General features: G+C 39.7%; 1 protein-coding gene across 4 annotated transcripts in view; it reads left to right on the forward strand.

Moving 5' to 3' along the window:
- NR3C2 (nuclear receptor subfamily 3 group C member 2) overlaps positions 1-17,570 on the forward strand; it is a 412,159-nt gene that overhangs the window by 102,271 nt on the left and 292,318 nt on the right. For 2 of the 4 annotated variants that reach the window (XM_043484832.1, XM_043484841.1), the window contains exon 3: positions 425-469. The exons of the other annotated variants lie outside the window; for them this stretch is intronic. In XM_043484832.1, the coding sequence (XP_043340767.1) occupies positions 425-469 (45 nt within the window). The remainder of the gene's footprint in view (positions 1-424; positions 470-17,570) is intronic. 4 annotated transcript variants of the gene reach the window in all.

The raw sequence follows: 17,570 nt of genomic DNA on the forward strand, positions 1-17,570 counted from the left end.
AAAAACATAGGGAAAAAGTAGGAGCTGACTCTTAGATCTCCTCCAGCTCCACCAACACCACCATATTCTCTTTAAAAAAAAATTAATAAACTGTGGATCCCAAACAACTGTGAAAAGCTGTAGTGATGATTCATTTATTTTGGCACCTATAAATTTTATTGGTACTCATTTGTTTCTCATCTAGTTTGATAACTATATTTGCCAGTTTTTTAGTGGAAAAGCTGAAGGTATCTAGAATCCTTTTGTTTGGAGGGGAAGGGAGGTACAGGTCTTACACTAACCCAAGGGGATGTGAGAAATTAGAGGCTATAAAATTCCTAATTCCTATTGGGAATAGAAGAACCATGTGAGAACCCTGTGGTGCAATAAATTCTGGTTATGAGGTGTTCACATTATTAGATTTTTCTTTCTTTTTTTTTAATAGCTATGGTGAGGACAAGGCAGAGAACCCAGCACCTTTGGTCAGATGGTGAGTGAATTGCTTTAAGGGCACTGGCTTATCTTTTCGAATGATATCCAGGTTGACTGGTCCAGAAAAGAAAATTAATAAAGTGAGAGAACTGTGTAAGGAAGTTGGTCCAAAATTACAGATTAGAAAAAGCAGTTCATTTATTCTTTCTTTCTAGCATGACTTTTTCCTTTATGTAGCTCTCTTCTGGCAGGATAATCCAAAGGAATGGAGCTTGAAAAATAGGTTACTTTTGTGACCCAGCAAGTGAATCACATATGTAGCATTTTGGATTGTTTTTGCAATCTGTGTTTTTTGTGAGTTGTGGTTTAGCTTATTTTATCTTTTCTACTTAGCATTTTTGTACCTTCTTCCCATTTTCCTAGACTAAACTTAGTTTATGGAAATACTGTTATTGGTATGCCATTATCCTGTTTAAAGGAACTTGCCAATTAAATATTAACTTACTGGCCAAGTACTCTAATGGATTAGGATAAGCACAGCTATAAGTGTCTTGAAAATGGAAGCTTTTTTTTTTTTTCTTGAGATTCTAGAACCTACTACTTTTAGAAACCTCAGTGATTAAGCAGTTTCATATAATTTAAATTTAGGAAACAAAGAACTGAGGCATGGCATTTTAATAAGGGGTTTACCTTGTATTGGGAACACATAGTTGAATAAATATAGCCCTTTTGAAAGAGAGTACTTTCAGTACATTTTCATAATTTCAGGATACTTGTTTTTGGTTTTCTCTTATAATAATACTCTATAAGCCGAGAAGTAAAAATTTCTGGCCTCAATGTGTTTATTCCCTTTTTTATATTTATTTGTCTAAGTCCTTATCTGGCTGCATGGGGCCTCAGTTGTGGTAAGCAGGGTCTTCGCTGCGGTGCATGGGCTTCTCTGAATTTCTGGGTCAGGGGATTAGGTGCCTCACGACGTGTGGGATCTGAGTTTGCTGACCGGGAACTGAACCCAGGACCCCAGCACTGGAACGTGAATTCTTAATCACGGGACCCTGTTTATCCCTTTCCTGACCCATCCCTCACCTTCAGAGCCTTTGCCTTACTTTGAATTTCTACACGCCAGAAACTTGAGTGGGTTATACCTCTATTCCATTTTCTTTTTAAGTGAAAATTGAAAACAAAAGTATATCATGAGGATTGATAAACAGAGAAAAATTAACCATCAATATGCTACAGTTTAACAGAGATAATTAATGTTAAATAAAAAAAAAAGAGCCATCGATAAAAGTTTTGTCATAAAAGTTTATCTTGGTAGCAGTTCCCTATGTTCATCTAGAGAGAAATTAATTTTTTTCTAGGTATTACAAACATGCTTTATATTTGGAGCAATATGTGCATGACATTTGTTTAACTTTGATAAAGTTATGACCTGTGGGGGCCTTCCATGTTATAACTGCCATATAAAAAATACTTGTAGTCTGGTCATTTAGAAAGGTACCGTAGAGTTCAGTCCTCTCACTATAGTGGGGGATGAGGAGGAAGGTTATGACATTTGAAAGCATAGGTATTTTTTCAGTAGGTAAATAAGCTTGTCTTTTATTATATATGTTAATTTTTAAGATTTACAGCTAAAATTCTCCCAGAATTATAAAGTTATGAGCAGAGAGTTGTCGGAAAGTGAAATTTAATTCGGGTCACAAGACTTTTTAGTACATAACACACACACATACTCCTGTGACAGCCTTTTTATAAATATCTGTTCTTAGGATATGTCCTATACACACAAGGAAGAAGTGGTCTTCTACTTGAAGAAGTGGTCTTTTTGTCTTGAAATAATGTTGCAGTGCTATAGAGTTCTAAGTATCTCTTCTGCATGCGTGCTAAGTTGCTTCAGTTGTGTCTGACTCTGTGACCCCATGGACAGTAGCCCACTAGGCTCCTCTGCCCAAGGGATTCTCCAGGCAAGAATGCTAGACTGAATTGCCATGCCCTCCTCAAGTATCTCTTTTGGCAAATTCCAGTTTAGAAGGGATAGGTTTATATTACATTCCCGATGTATTCTATTTACATGTAGGAAATCGTGGCTCAATAAGTTACAGCCTAGATCTACTTATGGATGAAACTACTGGGAGAAAATACTCATTTTTTACCCTGGGTGTCTGTTTCACAGGTGTCTGTCTTCAAATGAGAGATTGCTATTTGTACGTTCATATAGTTTCCTTCAGAGTTATATAATGTACATGTAAATACAGGACACACACAATTGAACACACACAGTTTAGCAAAATCATTTGTACATTTGAGAGAGAGTTTAGTTTCACCAATATTTTAAGTACTTTGGATAGAATTTTTTCATATACAGAGAGCATATTTTCCTTATTACGGCAACAGTAGCTTCCATTGTTTGATGAGTATAATATATAAAATACTTTCAAAGGTGTCTCTTTTCATACTGTTACTAACCGGTGTGATGAGAGTTTTATCCTGTGTGTCTGAGGATTGTGTGTGAACATTATGTGGTATCAGGGGCACTCAGGAAACACCAGCTTATGTTGGGTTCTATTCTAAGAACCTCGTGCAGACGAGTCATGTAACAGACACTTAACCCCGTGTGTTGGGAATTTGCCCTGTCCCCATTTTAACAACAGGAAATACAGGTGAATTCGAAAAGGTGAACTAACTTGGTCAGGTCAGGTAGCAGGACCAGGACTGGATCTCCAAAGCCGAAACTTTACTTTGCCTCTTTGGATTTCTGACAGGAAGCCTCTTTAATTCAAAGTGCTCTTCTTACCATTTGTTTTATTCATTGGTAGCTTGTCGGTCTCCTCCTGGTGATCACAGTGGACGTCCACACTTTGGAGTACTTTGCACCATGTTTCTCATTTGCCAGCTCACGGTGGATGAATGGAGGGAACTGGGAGGGTGGAGGGTACCTCCCTCCCCCCTGGGAAGGATGCTGCCCTTAGGGGTGTGCGGCAGTCTAGTCGCCAGGGGCTTCGGGAGTACTGCCGCAGATGGTGTAGGCATGTGCTTGCAAGTTCTGTCGCTAAGTCATGTCCAACTCTTGCGACTCCATGGACTGCAGTCTTCTAGGCTCCTCTGTCCATCAGATTCTTCAGGCAAGAATACTGGAATGGGTTGCCATTTCCTCCTCCAGGGAGGGGATCTTCCCAACCCAGGGGTCAAACTCACATCTCCTGCATTGGCAGGCAGATGCTTTACAGCGGCGCCACGTGGGAAGCCCTCCCAGATGGAGCGCTGCCTGGGCAAGGCAGGAAAGCTTTCTTCTGGCTTTACGGTGGAAGTTCACCTGTGGTTGATCTGGGAAAGAATGGGGATGGGAGTTGAGGAACGTGTTCTGGACAAGGGAAAGAAGAGCATTGTGGAGAATCAGGGCCCATCAGCAGGTTGAGACTTTGGTCTGAGATGCTTTTTTTGAAAATATTCTGCCCCTAAAGTAAAACAACCTAAGGTAACATGCTGTCAGTTTTCTTGGGACTTTAATCTCTGGCACCCCTCACACCCCAAGAGGTCTGTGGACCTCACCTTGAGAACGTTGATGTTAAGATATCTTACTGATAAATTGCTTAGGGAGTGGAACAGTGAGACAACTCATTAGTCTATGCAGAACAGTGACATCGAGACAGTTTCTGACAATAACAACAGCACATGTTAAACTCTCTGTTATTGAAATAGGTAATAGTTTGTTGTTTAGTTGCTAAGTCATGTCCAGTTCTTTGCAATCCCATGTACTATATAGCCCACCAGGCTCTTCTGTCCATGGAGTTTCCCACCAAGAATACTGGAGCTGATAGCCCTTTCTTTCCAGGGGATCTTCCCTACCCGGGGATCAAACCCCTGTCTCCTGCACTGCAGGCGGATTCTTTTACTGCTGAGCTACTGGGGAAACCCCCAGGTGATAGTTTAATCATACTCAATTGCATTAAAAGCTGTTATTTGATTGACCCCTTCATTGAAATAATTAGTGGAAGTAATGTGGTGGAAGTATTTTTTAAAAATATACTGTGAACTCAGTTTAAAATCATGAAATCACTTCTTCATTTCCTTTGCTAATTTGAAGTTTAATGTTTTTGTTCTTGTTTTATGTTTATCCTAGCTACAAAAGATTTATTTAATTTTATACTGCTAAAGTGAAACTAACCTTGGTTGAGGCAAACCTGTATCATTTTTAATTGGGTGTGGTGCAGTTTTATGATATTTTCCATAAAGACAGCTTCATGAACTATATTTCTCTTGGAGATACTTTGTACACCCAAAGCACTGAAAAAAAAAACTCTTTGATTATAACTGTTAGCTTCCTATCATTGTTTTTTCCCTCAGGATTTTAAAATACCAAGCACAGGTTTGAAAAGTAAATATGCCTTTATAATCGTTTATCCTATAGAATGGACCTCCCAGGTGGTTCAGTGGCAAAGAATCCACCTGCTAATGCAGGAGATGCAGGAGAAACGGGCTTGATTCTGGGTGGGGACGATCCCCTGGAGGAGGAAATGGCAACCCACTCCAGTATTCTTGCCTGGAACTTTCCACAGACAGAGGAGCCTGGCGGGCTACATCCAGTACATGGGACTGACAAGAGTTGGACACGACTGAACATGCATGCATCCTATAGAAAAAGGTAATATGTTTTGTAATACATTCTAAATACACTCTAAAAATGTATTTCATTGTTTTCTTCTTTTCAGTTATTTCTCCTCATTGGGTGAGTGGCTATTTGCATGGTTGGGTAGGTTTAAAATAAATTTTACATATCCAGAGGTATAACTGATAACTTGTGATTTGTGTAACAATTTTTCAAGCTGTGTGATACTAACTTTAGGGGGGTGGGAAAAGAGGTTTTCATCCTTAAATGAAAGAGCCATTAAGTTGAACCCTTTTATATATAGTGAAACATCACTAGGATATGGTTCCTTATTTACAGTACATGGGTTGGCCTAGGGTGAAACTCTGTCCTATAAAACAATAAAATCTTAATAAAACATGTTAAGTCAGCAAAGAGACTGATACTAGATCCTCTACTATAACTCATCTACAGGAAGTCTGTGGTGTTGAGTAGCAGAGATGGTCTTTTTCTATAGGAATCGTATGCATTTTTCTGAAAAGTATAGTTTTCTGCTTTATAAAAAAATATATTTTTGTAGGTTATTTTTCTGCAGTCTTTTCATTACCACTTGCATTTACTGTATCTCATGTAAGTTTTTCAATGTTGTTATGTATTCTAGAATATATGTATATATGTGTGTGTATATATACATATGTATGAGAGATATATCTATACTTATTTTGGTATATTTTAAAAATCCCCTGTTGATAAATAAGCTGTTTCTTATGGTGATTTTGGCAAACTAAATTTAGCATTGACTCTGATGATATATTTCCATAATTTAAAATTAAGATAAATTTGTATTAATAAAAATATATTGGTGCTTCAGTTGTATATTTTACCAGGTTTTGGAATTAATTTAACTAGGATTTTTGTTGTAAGCCTCCTAACATTTTTTGGAATAAAGCAGTATATTAATGATATAAATATATATATTAAAATACGGTATCTGGTTTAATTATATCTTGGGAGCATTTTGAGATTAAGTCCACTTATTTAAGTAGAAGAGAGCTCTCTGGTTTTGTGAAAATGGATACATGCCTTATAGTGAGTACTTTGCTTTTTTGCTACCTGAAATCTGTGCAAAAAAAAAATCTTTAAGGAGTTTTTTTTAAATGTTAAGACCTGCTTTGTCATCTCTGGGGATCTCATTAATGTTTATTCATTCACCATTTGACTTTGTATTTTATGTTATTTCAGAAAATGTGTTAAGTAACTTGTTAGCTGCTCTGTGTTTTTAAACCACATTTATGTAAGAATCTTTATTCTTCAGGCATTTGCTTTGTGTTTAGCATTCCCATTATTTATATATCTATACTTGCTGGGCATTTCCAAGATACTTAGTAAGGTAAGATTTTTAAATAGGAAGTGTCTGTAGTTGTTCACTGTTGGGTTCATTGTGAAGGGAGCTAGTTGCTGATTGATTTTAGGAATGACAAATGAGAGCTCAAGGGCCACAGCTTCACATCCTTTCCTGATTGCCCAGAGGTGCCAAGAGGGGATCATCTGTGATGTGGTGTTGGGGTGAGGCCTTTCATTTCATCTGAGCAGCAGCCTATATGAGTCACTATGTCATTGGCACCTCTGGCTGAATAGAATCTGAGATGCCAAGCAGCATTTTGGCCAGATGAACAACGATGTATATCTTCATAGTTCTATGTAGAGTTAAGATTTATGATTTTAATTAACACAGACAAGAGAAATAAAATACTCATAAGTGACCTCAAAAAAAAGTAGCATCCCATAAGAAGCACCCCACACATCACCCTTTCTCAAGATGACTTCCAAAAACTGAGAGAGAAATCTAGAAAAATATCTTCACATGTTTTACTGCTGGAAAATGGGTAGGACACTGTTGTCCCAGGACCAGTATTGCAGAATCCACTCTCGGTTTCAGGAACAGCTCTGATCTCTCCATCAGCCCTCCTCCCTCCAGTGAGGCAGGAAGAATAAATAACTTCTGTCTCCATTGGTCATTTAATAAGATCCCATAACTCCTTGCTTTTTCAACAAGATTATTCATCCTTGTGGTATCCTGAGTATAGGACAGTGAGGAAATGCCTTATGGTACTTGAGCTGCTAAAGCTTTAAAACCAGAATGGAGACTGACATAGATGCAGAGGGTAGATTGTTGGTTACCAGAGGCGGGGGTAGGAGGAGTGGGTGAAGGTGGTTCAATGGTGTGAACATCCAATTATAAATCCTGGGGATGTAATGGGCTTCCCTGATAGTTCAGTTGGTAAAGAATCTGCCTGCAATGCAGGAGATCATAGTTCGACTCCTGGTTGGGAAGATCCGCTGGAGAAAGGATAGGCTACCCACTCCAGTATTCTTGGGATATAAGGTAGAGCTTGGTGACTAGTTAACAATATTGTACCGCACATTTGAAAGTTGCTGGAAGAGTACATCTTAAAAGTTCTCAACACAGGAAAAAAAGTTTTGGAACTGCATGTGGAAATGAATGTAATTAAACTTAATTCTAACAGTCATTTTGCAGTGTATACATATATCAAGTAGTTATGTCATACACAAGCAAATACAATGCCGTGTCAGTTATATCTCAATTTAAAAAAAAAAGAACAGAGGCTGAATTTTGAGAATGCCTCATGAGGCAGTCATATCAATATAATATCTAATATTATAGGCAGCCTTTATTCCCTTTTTATGACTGAAGAAACCTGGACTCAGAACTGGTCACTGTGAGTCAGTTTATTTGCTTTTGTTCACTCATTTACTCAGCGAGCATCTGCTGATCTCCTGCCAACTGCCCTGGGAACGAAATGCCCACCACCTTGCCCTCAGGTGGCTGAAAGCCTTCCAAGCTTGTCACTAACAGGCGGGCCCTGTGTGGGGCTCTTGTCTTCATGGCACAGCTAAGAAAGCAGAGGGAGGGGCCGCCACCGGCAAGGGCAGCAGTAGATGTTCCTGGCCAGCGAGAAAAACAGACAAAGGTTACCTGGTAGAAAAGACAAATCGGCCCAGAATATGAAATTACTGTTAAAACAGGAGACCTGAATTTCCTTTGCAGCACTTCTTAAATGTTCAGGGAAAAAAATAAAAACATGAGTCTGGTAAGGGTATTATATTTATAGTTGATTATTTTTTAAGTTGAGCACCTACTGTAACACACCAACTCCTCGCACATTCAGAGGTGTATGCATGGTTTCTTATTCTTAGGATGGAAACAAAGGAATAAGACAAGAAAAAGAATAGTAGAATAATAAAAGAATATTTTGTGCCAAGTTTAAGGCTGCTAATTTAATTTGTGTCAGTAAACCTTTATTGAACTAATAAACCTTTTTTCTTGCCCTTGAGTTCACAGCCATTTTAAGACAGATAAGTGATGCTGCTGCTGCTAAGTCACTTCAGTCGTGTCCGACTCTGTGCGACCCCATAGACGGCAGCCCACCACTGCCCCCCAGTCAGCACTCTGTATCCCATGCCAAGGGGATAGGAGTGTGTTCTGATGATGAGTTTAAGTTTAAAATGAGCTGTTCTTATTGACAGAAATTGTCTAGATGTAAATGTTCTTTCCTCTTTCAGGCAGAGGAGAGGTAGTTTTGAATTTTAGTGTGCTAGCTATTAAAAAAAAAAAAAAAAAAAGAGCTTTTAGGAAACTAACCCAGTAATCTCAGATAATAGCATGGCCTGAACAAGGGTATAATTTGGAAATTAAATTTAGGAATGAAAAAAAAAAGTCTATTAGAGATAATTCTAAACCTTTGATTTTTTTCCCATTAATGTATTAGTGCCAGTTATTTGAAAAGTGAGGTGGAGGGTATGTAGTTGGGCTTTTCTATTCAAATATATAGTATTTAAAGTCTTATTTGTATGCTATGGGTATGAACATGGAGTTTCAGTCCCACCACCTGAAATTTCCTGGAAATTCCCATGTTCAGCAGTGGGAGGTGAGGGTAGAGTGATATCAAAATGGTCAGCATACAAGGGCAATAACTTTGGAGTCAAACAGACCTTCCCTACTTGGCAGTTGTATTTCCTGGGCAATTTAATCTTTCTCAGCCTCAAAATTCTCCTCCATAAAATGGGCATAATGCTATTTCCTGGTGCTAGAATGCTAGAATAATAATAGAATGAGTAAGTATTAAGACGATGATGAACACAGAGCATCTGGTACAATACTAGCCTCACTTTCTTAGTAAGAAGCACACGTTTCTTGGTTTTACTTATAATATGGTACTTGTCTTTCAGGAAAGACAACTATGTTGTAATTTGGGGCCGCTGAGTTTATTTTGCCACTTGTATAATGGGACCCTTGTTTGCATATTTCCTCAATTTTATGTTTATACATCTTTTATTCTTCCTGCAAATGTTTTCTTCAGTCTCATATCACTGCCTTGGGAGCAGTACTTGATACCAACAGTATACACCATCAGCCTTTTCTTTACACTATTCTGGGGACTCAGAGAAATTTAGCAGATAATGAGAAATTGTCTAATGGGAAACGAAAGTCATGAAATTAACTAGGATATTGCATGTCATACGTTAACATCAACAGCAAAAAATCAAATGTGTTGTAAATACTAAGGAAAGTGGTCAGTATGAACTGTTTTCCCAAGCAACCAATAGAGCCTTCGTAAAAGGGAAATAATTCTCGTTTTAGAAAGATTTACTCAGTTTTTAAACCAGGAAGCATCTATGATCCCTTGTTTTCTTTTTTTTTTTCTTTTGTAGGAACCCTATGGGGTCACATGGGCTTCCCTGGTAGCTCAGCTGGTAAAGAATCTGCCTGCAAGGCAGGAGACCCTACTTTGATTCCTGGGTGGGGAAGATCCACTAGAGAAGAGACAGGTTACCCACTCCAGTATTCTTGGGCTTCCCTGGTGGCTCAGCGGGTAAAGAATTTGCCTGCAATGTGGGAGACCTGGGTTTGATCCATGAGTCGGATCGATCCCCTGGAGAAGGGAACGGCTCCCACTCCAGTATTCTGGCCTGGAGAATTCCATGGAGTGTACGGTCCATGGGGTCTCAAAGAGTTGGACACGACCGCAACCTTCACACTTATGGGGCCACATAAGAACATGATAGATGTTTGTCATATGCCTTCCCTTCTCTGAGTTTAGTTTTTTTTTTAGCCTGCTTTATAGCTGACTTTAACAGCCTTTCCAAAAAGCAAAATCGTGAGCTGTCCCTGGAACATTGCTGTATCTCAGATTCAAGTTACAGTACAAGTGAGATGAAATGAAACCAGAAAAAAAAACTGTAGAGACAGCCAAACAAAATAATCAGTGAAAAGCAAAGGCTTTTGTGAGAGAGAACACTTTTTTTAATACCAGGAATAGGATGACTTATTTTGCACAGTATGTAATGGAATTTTCTACACCAAAAGGTGACATGTTCTGAACTCATTGTTTTATCCAAGTCAGGGTCCAAGTTAGAAAGCATCTCCTTTGTGACTCTCAGAATTGTTACCACATCTGTGTAATTAAGTGGATAAATTAACAGTACATGTTCAGCTATGCTGTTTTCTTTCGAGTTGCTTTTCTTGTGCTTTTGGTAATATTGCTTTGAATGCAGCAAAAGTCAGGTAACAAGTTAACCTTAGGGCATGAGAATGGTTGAAAAGTCAGAAGGAAGAAGGGAGAAAAATCATTCTGGTAGTTAAAATATATATCACAAAATCTCTGCACTCTATTCCATGCCCTAGTGATAAGGCCAGTAAACATGTATTAGGTTTCTCAGATTATCATGTATTAGGAGCAGCAAATTAGGGGATGGGAACAGACATATTGAAAGTGGTAGGACAGGACATTGAAGCCCATACAAGCACTTAGCACAACAATTAGGGAGCAATTTGTTCCCCGGGCAAACGACCCTACAGACCTCATTAGCTCCCGATGGTATCACTGCATTTACAACCAAGAACAAAAATGAGAGCCCACAGTGATGACCCTGGGAAGATACAGTTACATCCATTCTGCACAGTGCATCAAGGCAGCCGCAGATCAGAAAGTTTTCCTTAGAGTGGTAAAAATACAAGTATAGGCCTATACATGAATAAATTTCCTAAATTTGGAAAATTTGCTTTCATTCATTTAACTAATGGTTTCTGAGCACCTCCCGTGTCCCAGGTTTCGTTTCGTTTTTTTAGGTGCTAAGGATATAAATCCTTGATTCAGATACAGTCGTTGCGTTTGTGGAGTGTACAGAACAGTCAGCGAATCAGATGTAGATCATGTAGGATAAGTTATCACCGTGGTGGGTGCAGCTTTGGGCAGACGAAGCATGTTGTAACATCAGGTTTGTGGCGAATATGGCTGGCTGGGGAATGTCACATAGATCCCCAACCTGGAGGCAGAGTGTGGCTTGAGGGCTGGCTGCTCTGTCTTGACTGTCTTAGTCCACAACTCATGAATTAATTGCAAGCATTAAATAAGTAATAGGTGTAAAGGGCTTAAAGGTGCAGTTATTGCCAGTTGTAAGCCTCCTGAACCACTGCTGCTGTGAGGGTTCTTTATCTACTGTTTATGATTATTACTATGAAGCAGTGGTATTTATTTTCTGTGCCACTAGATCATAAACTCAGTGAAGGCAGGTACTCTGTCTTATTCACTGCTGTGTCTCCACTGGGACACACCATAGGTTCTCAAAAAATATTTGCTGCATAAATACTTTGGGAATGCCAGTAGTAGTAGCAGAGGTAGTAACAACAGTAACAGCAACCAAAGGTCTTTGAATCTGTTCACTCTTCATCGTCAAGGCCAGCTGCTTGGACCACAGAACCATCATTTCCCATCTGGGCTTTGCTAATGGCCTCTGACCTGGTCTTCCTGCTGCAGTTCTCGCTGTGACACCATGTTGCCCAGAGTTCCTGCCTGATTCTAATCATCCCTTCACCATTTAAGGTCTTTCCATAGTTTCCCTTGCTCTTGGGATAAAATCCAAACATTTTTATTGTGTCTATCAAGGTCACTTCCTGCCTCCCTTTCCAGGCTGTGCCACCCGCCCTCCCACGTCAGCCATCCTGACGTTTCTTCACTTCTCACTCATGTTTTCTGCCTGGAGAATTCCGCTCTCTCGTCTTGGGCAGTTAACTCCAAGTTGTCTTCGGACGGCCTTGGTAGAGAAGTCTTTCCCTGGCCCAGACCTCGGGCTCTCACTAACATCCCAGTGGCCCTTGTGTGGTTGATAAATTCTTGCATTTAGTCTTCCCTATTGGACTCTGAGCTCTAAGAAAGGAGGGACTAGGTCTGTCCTTTGCTCTGCTGTATGTAAAGGGTGTAGTTTAGCGAGAAATTCATGAAACAAACAGATACAACAGAACGGAAACAAACACAGAGAACAAAGGAGTGGTTGCTAGATCTGGGATGGGGAAGTAAGGTACACATACTTCCAATTACAAAGTCAGTTACAGAGATGTGATGTGTAACCCAGAGAATAGGGTCACTAGTTTATAACTTTGTGTCTAGATGTTTTACAGTCACTTTGTGTAGTCTATAAAAATATCACAGTCACTGTGTTGTACACCTGAAACTAATATCATATTGTAAGTCAACTATGCTTCAGTAAATTTAAAAAAAAGAAAATATTTGAAATGATGAATGAATGAACAAATCCAAGAAGAACACAGTGTAGTAGTTTCCAGGTTCAGTTAGCCTTTACCCAGTGCATGAATTACCTCTGGGACATCCCAGCCTCTGCTTGAATACTAGCATTGGAAATTTAACTAAATAGATGGGCGTTTCTTCTTTTGAACAAGTCATTATTTAAAAGTTGTTTCATTATATAGAGAAAGAATTTATCTTATATAAGTAAATTTTTTTTTAAACTGTGAAACATTATACCCCTCCAAAGAAAACCAGGAGATAAAGTTTGTATTATCCTCAGTATTCTGTTTTGACTTAAGTGTTATTGTTGAGTTTGGTTAAAAGTTGCATCATGAGTTTCATTTTCCATTGAAAAACAGAACAATGTATATATGTATTTTTTATTCTTGCCAGTTAATGTCTGCAGTGAAGAGAAACACATGTTAATTGGTCTTCTGTCTTGTTTACATGTCTCTGTGTGTGTGTTCATATGTATGTGTATGTATTGTCTATTTCTCCCTGGAGGAAAAAAAAAGTGATGGTTCTAACTATAAAGCATCCAGTGTTTTCCATTAGGTCTCATTTGTTACACATTTCTGCTTTTAAATTACTTCTGAACCACAGAATCTGGCAGGCCTCATTGGAAGGCATTTGAGGATAACTACTCTATCTGGAATCCAGCCATTTACAGTATTTGAAAGCAAAGAACAAAGCAAAGCAAATTGAGATTATTTCACTGAATGTTTAAAAGTTTTGGAAAGAACAATTAAAAGGAAATCCTCCATTGGCACATGCTTTGGAAATGCCAGCTTTTCTCAGTCTTTAACTTTGTGCATCTCAAAACCAATTTGAATTCATTCGTCTTTAATCTTCTGCTAATCAGTGGAAAGGTTTGCTTTCTGCCGGGTTATGGCAGAATTGCTGATCCTGTATGGCCCTGGAACGGTGTTAAAGAACCAGGTAGTTTATTGGGTTAATTGTCCTGCTCTCCACTCTTAGAATCAGATGCAGATCTAGCGGAGAAGCAAATCTTGGTCATGTGTATTACCCCAGTTCGTCCTCAAGGGACTTTAAATTGCATCATTTGGTTTTAGAATTTCTAAACCTCTTAATAATGTTAACCATGTTGAGCAATAGTAGTAGTGCTGACCTCAGACTAATAACAGAGAAGCAGTGGAAAAACTCAGGCTTTGAAGGTGGACAGATGCAGACTCTGCTGAGATCGTCTAACATGCACCAAATCTGATGTGGTGCAGAACACTGTGCCAGGTGCCATAGGTGCGTTATCTCATTGAGGATGGGGGGGATATATCCATTTCATAAATTACCAAGGTTCGGTCACTTGCCAGGTTTGTGTAGCTCCAAGTGGAGTCTGACCTCCTTATTCAGGAAGTTTGAAATATCTAGTTAATATTTCTGAAGATACTGACCTGCAAGGAACCATTCCTTAAGAGAGAAATTGGATGGAAATTTCTTTTCCCTGTTGGAGTATAGTCAATCCTAGGCAAAAGAATAAGGGCTTTAGAACTATTCTTTGTGAAGTTTTAAATAAAACTTGACTCTATTGTCCTTTCTCTAGATAAAGCTTATGCCTTGGTTGGCATTCAGCAACCAATTTAAAGCTATATCAGGAATTGTCAACAACTTTAGTCTTGCTTATCATTCTTGAGGCTTAGCAAACAAGAATGCAACCAGCCTTGTAATTTCTGTGGCTCAACCAGGACCCACTCTGCAACCTGCTTTTCTTTTTCTATTAAGATTTTCTGATGTGGACCTTTGTTTGTTTATGGCTGCATGGGGTCTTCGCTGCAGCACTCTGAGTCTCTTGTTGCAGCGTGCAGGCTCTCAAGCTGTGGCATGAAGCTCAGTAGTTGTGGTGCCTGGGCTTAGTTGCTCCACGCCACGTGGGACCTTAGTTCCGCAACCAGAGATTGAAGCCACATCCCCTGCTTTGGAAGGCAGATTCTTAACCACTGGACCACCAAGGGAGTCCCTGCAACCTGTTTTTCTATGTAGAAGTCATAATTTAACACCCACCCCCCCCAATTCTGAATGTCCTGATCTCCGAAGGCTAATAATTATTAGATTTTCTTTCTTTCTTTTTTTTTTTTTTTGAGTCTGTGTGTGTGTGTGTTTGGGAAAGGTTTATATTACTCAGGGACTTTTATTTCCTCATCTGACTCTAACTTTTCTCAGAGATAACTTTAAAGTTCTTCTTTGGGGAGGATTTTCTCATTGATAGAAAGGTTTACTCGCTAGTTTTTGAACACTTTGGTTGAAATTGGCTGCAAACACAATGAAAAATCAGGGCTTCATACCATCCACTTCCATCCCCAATGCTGAGAATTCGAAAATGAACCTGGTAAAATCCCAATGACCAAAAGCATGCCAAACAGGATGGGTATTGGTGGGGAGAAGGCAGCCCTGGAATGCCCCACTCCTGCCTTGATGCTTGAAAAAGCGAGATGCAGAGAGGCCGAATTTGGTCCAGAGTAAAGGGTTTAAAGTCTCTCATCACTTAGCAGTTGTCATTCAATAACATAGGCACTGATGAGGGTGAAATAATTGAACTTGAGATAAAATAATAGGGATTTAACAGAACCAGAGGTGGGGACGGGGTATAAGTACTTAGCCGTGACAGTAAGGGGGCTTCCCAGGTGGCTCTGTGGTTAAGGATCTGCCTGCAATGCAGGAGACGTGGGTTTGATCCCTGAGTCAGGAAGATCCCCCAGAGAAGGAAATGGCAGCGGACTTCAACATTTTTACCTGGAGAACCCCGTGGACAGAGGAGCCTGGCAGGCTGTGTACAGTCCATGGGGTCGCAAAGAGGAGGACACAACGTAGCCAGTGAACAACGTGACAACACGACAGGAAGGAGTAGAAATGCCATCTGTTTGGCTGTAGATCCCGCCGGTGCTGGAGAGGTGGATGTGTCTGCTTTACAGTTTCCAGAGATTGAGCTTCTTGGGAATCTTTCCTAAGTCTGATTAGGGAAAGAGCCATGGTACTTTAATAATTACCATGGGCTTCGCTTGTGGCCCAGCTGGTAAAGAATCCACCTGCAGTGTGGGAGACCTGGGTTCGATCCCTGGGTTGGGAAGATGCCCTGGAGAAGGGAAAGGCTGCCCACTTCAGTACTCTGGCCTGGAGAATTCCAGTCCATGAGGTCGCAGAGTTGAACACCACTGAGCGACTTTCACGTGGAGTCAGAGGAACTGCATTCTGCATCAGACTCCCATACGAATCTCCAAGTCGGGTTCTGTTTTTCGTTTCAGGATATGGTGGCTCAGTCAGTGAAGAACCTGCCTGCAATGCAGGAGACCCAAGTCCAATCCTTAGGTGGGGAAGATTCCCTAGAGTAGGAAATGGTGACCCACGCCAGTTTTCTTGCCTGGAAAATCTCATGGACAGAGGAGCCTGGTGGGCTACAGTCCTTGGGGTCACAAAGAGTTGGACACAACAGCGACTAAACCACTACCAGCATATGAATCTCCAAATTGGGTTCTATTTTTATGTTCCAGTAATGGGCTAAAAATCAACCCTTGTCTTTAGTAAACTCCAGAAAGATTACCTTGTATCTTAAGTAGTTGCATTAGTAATGGATTCATTCCAAGTTCTTTGAAGTTTTCTCAGAGCCTTTGAGAGATGTCAATTAACCTTATAGCCAAAGTAATTTACAGTAAAAATACAGACAAAATGACTGAAACAGGACTTCTGTGAAAATCGTGCTGTGATTTCTTTGTTAAACAGTGAGATTTAGAAATAAGATAAGGTTTTTGGCAGTTCTTTAATGCTACAGCATGATAATTGTATGTGTTAATAGTAAAGGTATAGCAGGGGATAAGAAGTTCTAGTCACTGCTAATAGCAGTTTAAAAAAATCCTGCAGCAGGTTTGGATATGTGGGGAAGGATTATTGTGAAAGCACAGCTTAGCTCATAAGGGGCTTATTACGGATCAGCACCCAGAGCCTCATCAGGTATGAAGTACAGGTGCATTCTCAGAGCTCTTTTACTTTCTGCCACTCGATCCCCACGACAGCACATGTTTGGAGTGCTGAATAAAGAAGTTCCTAATGTGTGTTTAATTGTTCAGTCTCTTGCTGGTTGGTGCTTTTAGGTAGCCATGATGTTAGAGAGATAGTATGATAGCTTTTCTTATAAGCCTTTCTCTTTATGCACTCTCTCAGCTAATGTAGCCTATTTCATTGAAACTTCTTCTCTGGGAAATGGACCCTCCTCCACTGTTGGTGGGGATGTAATTTGGCACAGCCACTATAGAGAGGGTTTCTTATACAGCTAAAAATAGAGCTGCCATCCTACTTCTAGGCATGTATTTGGGAAACATGAAAACTCTAATTTGAAAAGATACATGCACCCCAGTCTTCATAGCAGCACTACTTACAATAACCAAGACAGGGAATCAACTCAAGTGTCCATCAATATATGATTGGTTTAAGAAGATGTGGTTTAAGAATAAATATATATGAAAGTTCATTTGGATTTTCTCATAGCATCTTATGGAAAAATGTAGACAAACTTTTTGGCCAACTCCATATAATGGAATATTACTCAACCATTAATAGGAAGAAAATGATGCCATTTACAGCAGCATCAATGGACCTAGAGAATAATTGCATACTAAGTAAGGGCTTCCCTATTGGCCCAGTTGGTTAAGAATCTGCCTGCAATGTGGGAGACCTGGGTTCAGTCCCTGGGCTGGGAAGATCCCCTGGAGAAGGGAACGGCTACCCACTCCAGTATTCTTGCCTGGAGAATTCTATGGATTTTATAGTCATCGGGGTCACAAAGAGTCGAACACAACTGAGCGACTTCCACTTTAAGTGAAGTGAGTCTGAGAAAGCCAGATGTTGTATTTTTATCACTTGTATGTGGAATCTAAAAAATAACACAAATGATTAATATAAGCTAAACAAAAAGAGATTGATAAACACAGAAGCCAAATTTATGGTTACCATAGGGAAAAGGG

Source organism: Cervus canadensis, chromosome 1 (assembly GCF_019320065.1).
Source record: "Cervus canadensis isolate Bull #8, Minnesota chromosome 1, ASM1932006v1, whole genome shotgun sequence".
Lineage (NCBI taxonomy): Eukaryota > Metazoa > Chordata > Mammalia > Artiodactyla > Cervidae > Cervus > Cervus canadensis.